The sequence below is a fragment of the Sparus aurata genome, chromosome 17, assembly GCF_900880675.1.
Source record: "Sparus aurata chromosome 17, fSpaAur1.1, whole genome shotgun sequence".
NCBI lineage: Eukaryota > Metazoa > Chordata > Actinopteri > Spariformes > Sparidae > Sparus > Sparus aurata.
Genome location: NC_044203.1, coordinates 18,730,796 through 18,737,377, shown reverse-complemented (window position 1 = coordinate 18,737,377; position 6,582 = coordinate 18,730,796). Strand labels below are relative to the sequence as shown.

Below are 6,582 nucleotides of genomic sequence, written 5' to 3'. Positions count from 1 at the left end.
TGTTATTGCAAGGTTTCTGGATAGACTGCAATTCCAATTTTTAAGACTTTGTGAACTTAAGTGTGATACATCTGAGGTAAGACGGCAGCAGGAATGTGCCAGGCAGGTTTTAAAGATAGAATTGAGGGGAATTACAGCTCAGAATTGCTTCAGGGTGTGTGTGTGTGTGTGTGTGTGTGTGTGTGTGTGTGTGTGTGTGTGTGTGTGTGTGTGTGAATTCTCTTTTGTTTTAAGATTGCAATCAGGTCTGCGGTTGTTTGCCAGTCCCATTCTGCGGTGATTCCTTCATTTATGCACCTTTTGGCGCTCACTGCAAATGTCAAATCTTTCAGGAATGCTCGGCTCAGTGTAATGATTATTCCAGAGCAACCAAAAACATCCTATCTTATCCCAAAAAGTTCCTTTTTTAACTTTAAAGTTCATGCTACACTTTTGCCTCGAGGGACTAGAGAAAATGACTAAGCTGCAAAGGCCATGATGCATATTTACTGTCTGAGTACTTTGTAGTGGTGTACTCACTTGCACACATTGTAACTTGTTGCATGATTTATTTGTGTGCCTCTCCAACCTATCGAATATAACCATTGCACTTCATGTGTTTAACAATTTCATAAATAGATGTGATTAATAGTCCATAAGACGACGCTGGCAAGTAGGAGCATTGGTGTTTGAAAACATTCCCTGAAAGTGCCCTCTTGGATGCCCCAATGGTAGATAAAACACAATAAAGTGCCCTCTAGGTTGCCCTTCCAGTGGACTAGACATGGTGAAGTGCACTCTGGGTGCCCTTTCACTGCCATTTTTGCTCACTAGTGCCCCACTGCACAGAGCTGGTGCCCTTTTAATGTTTTTTCACCCCTGCCTATCCACACATCCTGACTCTGTCACTGAGTTCAAAACATAGATGACACAGAACTTTTAAATAGCCTCCAGATTCCAATAATGTGATACAATACTGTCATTTTTAGCCCTGATCCATCTTGTTTGCAAGATTCGATCCTGCAGAGGTACAGAGCGTCCAGCCTCAGATGGACAGTGGCACAGTGGGAGTAGCCTGCTATTTTACAAAGACAACCCAAAATTATCGGCCGACGCTTCTGTGACTTTCTCATGCTGCAGGGTGAAGAGACTGGACAGCAAACACACTGCGTGTCCAGATGTCGATTCAAGCAGTCAACGCGGGCCTAGTCCACTTGACCTCAAACAAACATGAGCTCAACCCGCATTGGAGAAAAACATATTACGCAGCAGGATCACTGGTGCACATGAGAAGTCACGGCTCCGCTCTTTCTCAGGTAGTCATCTGCAGCAACCCACAATTTATGCATTTAGTTGTTTGGTTACTTGGTGTTTTTTGGTTGTGGAGTTTCCCCAAGACAAAGGCTCCATCGTGCAGAGTGTGGAGGAGGCATGTCTTGGCAAGATTCTTGAATCCTTAGCGGCACACTTGCAGACAAAAGCAGCTATTACAGCAGCAGACAGCAGCTTGTCACACTTGGTCCTCTGAATCATATACACTCGTGCGCACTAGTGAAACCCACCTATCAGTTAACATAACGTGGAAAAGCTGGAAAATGTGGAATGTGTCTTGAACGAGTCTTATAGTAGCAAAGTTTTAGTGGTCTAGTGTGAACGTCCTGAGGTCCCGCCTCGATGAGGAGCGATGACGTCACGTATTTAAGGATTCAGGGATCAGTGCTCCGCAGACGAGTCAGACGCGAGCGGTGTTTCCTCCGGAGCGGGCGCATCCTCACCGGACCAGCGCTGTGAGAAAGACAGGTACGGTGCCTCTGTTACTTTGACCCATTGTTTTTTATTTTTATTTACAGACAGTGAGGAAGAGGTAGACAACTGAAGCATGTGGAGGAGGCTGTAGGTTCAGTGAACTCTGGGAAACATCTCTCTTTAACTTGAACCGCTTCGTTTCAGAGAAACAAAAGTCTCCACCAGCAATTAACAGCGCAAATGCAGCGCGACTGTTAATTAAGCCTGTGTTGGTCTGTTTGTTTGTGCAGTTTTGTTTTGTTTTGCAACACTGATGGGTGTATTTAGACTTTTTCTGATCCTCACTTTGGAAAAAAACAAAACTTTTGCTCACCTAATTCCGGTCCCCTCACAGCAGCCTTTATGTGAATTTCATTCAGCCGGACACTTTGTGCATGTTTGGTGAGACTCACATCAGGGCTGCAGCGAATGATTCATTTGTAAGGATCTGCCAGTTACTTTCACAATTAGTGGATTGATCGCCTATAGAATTAAAATAAATGAAATAAATAGATGAATAAAAATGTTCGTTATGATTTTCCAGAAACCAAATACTCTTCATTTATTATCTTATTATCATAAATGACAAAAACAGCAAAACCTCATATTAAACCTGCTGGAACCAGTTACTATTTTTTTTTAAAATTGCTTGAAAAATTAATAAAACTATTCATCAGTTATCTTTTAATCAACTAGATTAGATTAGATTAGATTAGATTAGATCAGATGGTCTTTATTTATCCCTCAATGGGGAAATTCACTTGTTACAACAGCTGCAAGATGCAACAACTACAGGAAAAAGAATCAGACAAATATGCATAAAGTTAGATCGAAAATAAATGGAAAAAGAAAAAAAAATAGTTGCTGCAGCTTAAACTCACAATACAGTGTTTCACATTTGTTTGTTTTTTTTAAGCCTGGTGATTCGGCTGCTGACTGTCATAGAAAGTTGGGGAACTTTCCCCCAAATGTCATGGAGATTTGTCTTAATTTCTGCTGTGGTTCACCAAAAAGTCAGCGAAGCAGTGGTTGGGACTGTTGCGCCACAATTCAAACCAAATGTCTATGTGAGCAGCATGTTTCACAGGCCCTTCTGAGAGTGAGCTGAATATCCTAACTCGCGAATTGTTAGGGACTGCTTTTGTGCTCTGTGTAAGATATTAAAAGGTTAACATCCATCACTGTTTTTATTACAGGTGTTAAGACAATGATGGCGCTACTGACCGCTACCCCTTTTTATCACGTCAATGCAACAAACGGCGCTGAAAAAAATGTCTCTCTGTACGGCAACGAGGACGACTATGATTACACAGACGATCCTGACTACACGGACGAGCATGCTGAGCTGAGACAGTCTCTCAACATCATGTCTCTCATCGTTTACTCCCTGGCCTTCGTTCTTGGCGTGCTCGGGAACGGAGTGGTCATCTGGGTGACTGGCTTCAAGATGAAGAAAACAGTTAACACAGTTTGGTTCCTCAACCTTGCTGTGGCCGACTTCCTCTTCACAGCATTCCTGCCTCTGAGTGTGACATACACAGCTTTGGATTTCCACTGGCCTTTCGGCAAGTTCATGTGCAAGCTGAACAGCACGATAAGCTTTCTGAACATGTTCGCCAGCGTCTACATTCTGGTGGTAATCAGCGTGGACAGATGTGTGTCTGTGGTGTGGCCCGTCTGGGCCCAGAACCACCGAAGTGTACGCAAGGCATCTTGTGTGAGTCTGGGTGTTTGGGTCTTGGCTCTGAATCTCAGCGCTCCATACTTCGTCTTCAGGGACACGGCTCCATCATATGAAAATCAAGACATCATCAACTGTTTTAACAACTTTGCTTTTTCCGATGATAACGACACACTGTCTGTGAAACAGCTGCGGCAGCTTCGTCACCAGGCCATGAGCATCACCCGCTTCCTCCTGGGATTTGTTGTCCCCTTCACTGTCATCGTCTCCTGTTATGCTGTGATAATCCATAGTCTCAGGAAGAACCGCACCCTGGCCAACCAGTCAAGTCGCCCCTTTAAGATCATCGCTGCAGTTATCACCACCTTCTTCCTGTGCTGGGCTCCTTATCACATCATGGCTCTAATCGAGTTGGTAAACCACATGACTAATCATGAAAGTGAAATACTGGACCATGTCATCACTATCGGAGTGCCTATAGCAACCAGCCTTGCCTTTCTCAACAGCTGCCTGAACCCTCTACTGTACGTATTCATGGGTCAAGATTTCAAAGATAAAGTCCGCAAATCTATCCTGAATGTGCTGGAGAACGCCTTCCAGGAGGAGGTGTCTCGCTCTTATACCTACACAAACTCAATGGTCACTAGTCGGAGCAAAGAAAAGTCCTTTTCTGACGCTGAGGTATAAGCTTGTCAATGACAACTAATACTGTAACTGTAAATGTAACTGTATATATCCTTTTTGTTGCTTTTTTATTGTTTATTCACGTAACCTTGAGGTGATCTGGAAAGGGGACTCCCTTATTACTTGGTATTTTGCCTGGATAGGCGTGGTTTTGTGCCCGGAAATTAATAATTTGCCTTGTAAGACTGTTTAAGTGGTTTTATGAGAAGTTTTCTGCTGGAAAAGAGTTTTGTTTTATGGCTTTAATTAGAAAGACAATTTTAGTTTTCAGGTATCTAAAATAATTTCCCACTTTCAGTTGCAGGATTAGGCAACACAATTACTTGTTTAGGTTTAGGCAGGAAAACTACTTTGTTAGAATTAAGCAATCAAAATACTTGTCCCATACTAGTCTTGTTAAAGATCACGGTCTGAATTAATAAATCAGGATTCACTTTAGGTTTCACAAGGGACAGGAGCAGCAGTGGTCACCAACAATAAAAATCATCTCTGTTTGATGTTAAGATTGTAGAGGCACCGATTGCGAGCCAACAAGAACGTTCATCGGGCACAAAACCGGGAGTCCAATGTGAAAACATAACCTCAGTATGAGTTTTATGATTGGTTTACTGATGGGGTGTGGATAAGAGTTGTGCCTCCTAACTTCACCTACAGTAATCCCAACATGGTAGAGCAGACAGATGGTAACTTTATACAGTTCACTGTAGTTCTATTGGTGATGCATTTGGGGGATAAGGCATTGTGAAAAGTGTTTTTATTTTTCTTTTGTTTTTTTAATGTATTTATGTACACTGTAAATTTTAAAAGTTGACTTTCATCTAAAACGGTCAGGAAACGGATTACCTCAGAATTACTGAGGAAAGTAGACAGTTAGTTTACGTTTTACAAGAAAAAAAGTTTGAGCAATTTATCAATTATTAGTCTGCTTTACTCGGTAGTTTTGAGGTAATCTGTTGCTTTTTAAAAATAAGATCACTTTGTCAGATTGTACAGTTGAGGCCATATCTAATCCAAAGATTGCTTTACAATTTAAACAGAGCGCAAACAGAAACCCAGATAGCCAGAAGGTGACCATATTCATCTTTAGAGATGTGTGATATACCGTCTTTTTAACAACAAAAAGCTTTCAAAAGAGGTTTTACATTAGTTTATGGTTAAATCCTTGCATCATACAGTTTTTTTGACAAACTTATATTTTCTTCCATCACATACACTCACACAGATCTTCATTATATTGTGTTGGCAAAGAAAACAAGCAACTGAACAGGTCCCAGTTAGTTATTGGCTATATTTGTAGACTGATATTAATCATTAGAAAGACTGCAACACCCTAATAACATAGAAGTAAGGTTAGTTAGACAAATAACACCGTGCCTCTCTTGCCTTATAATATATAATAATAATAGAATATATCATGCTAGGAGAGTTTTACCTGAATTAATAATCAGTCACTGATCCCATTATTTGTTGTTTATATGATAAACTGACCACCTGACAGTGGCTACAAAGGCAATCTTTGGGTATATACAAAGGGAGAGTGAAGAGATCAGCTACGCTACTAGACTAGTGATCTATTTAGTCATTTCATAAAGTTGATCGATGTTTAATGTATTTTTCTTATGCCATCTGGCAACACTGAAGCTGATTCAACTGACTGCTACATGTCTACTGCATGCTACATGTTATTTACATTAGTTGTGACAGGTTAATGTAAGCCTAATACATATGATAGTGACTATGAGATTATAATGCTTTAAGTAGCAGTTGCAATGTATTTTTGGTTTTGTTTAAACTTTGCTCATTGTTAGTTGTTTTTGGAGAGGATGTGTCTGTGGTTATACCCTAAGTAAATGCATATTGTGCCATAATCAGATCATTGTGATGTATCATTTATTTCCCTGTTTTTCTGTTTATCTCAAGGCTAAAATGTATAATTATTTTCATGCTCAATTAATCTGGCAGTTTTATTTTCAATTTGCTCCGAGTTTATTGTATTATTAACAGTCTATTAGAACAGATTGTGTAATAATAATTGTTCTTCCCAGTGTCCCAGAGTCCAGGAAGAATTCTTCAAGTGTGTTGTTTTCTCCAGCCAACAGTTAAACACCCAAAGATATGCAGTTTTCTATTTAAAAAATAAATAAATAAATAAAAAGATAAATAAAAGTATTTACAAGTTTGCACCTAGATCCACTGAAATAATTTAAGAGATCAACCAGTTCTCAAAATGTTTGCTGTAGATCAATTAATCCAGTGGAAGGAATTGATGGCATACTTATTCTTTTCAATGCACTGGTATATGTGGTATATCTATCTATCTATCTATCTATCTATCTATTTATCCGTCTATTACCTCCATAACCCCTCTCATGTAATGCCTGATAATACTGAATCATCACTGGCAGTTAACATGTAGACAATCAAAAGATGTTTTTATAGTTATACTGTTCTTA

At 40.0% G+C, this 6,582-nt stretch overlaps 1 protein-coding gene across 1 annotated transcript; it reads left to right on the top strand.

The window, feature by feature from the left end:
- Positions 1-1,715: 1,715 nt before the first annotated feature.
- On the top strand, positions 1,716-6,000 carry LOC115567106 (chemokine-like receptor 1). The gene is made up of 2 exons (XM_030393359.1): positions 1,716-1,779; positions 2,961-6,000. The coding sequence occupies exon 2, from the start codon at positions 2,972-2,974 to the stop codon at positions 4,130-4,132; it is 1,161 nt and encodes a 386-aa protein (XP_030249219.1). The 5' UTR covers positions 1,716-1,779; positions 2,961-2,971; the 3' UTR covers positions 4,133-6,000.
- The last annotated feature ends 582 nt before the right edge of the window (positions 6,001-6,582 follow it).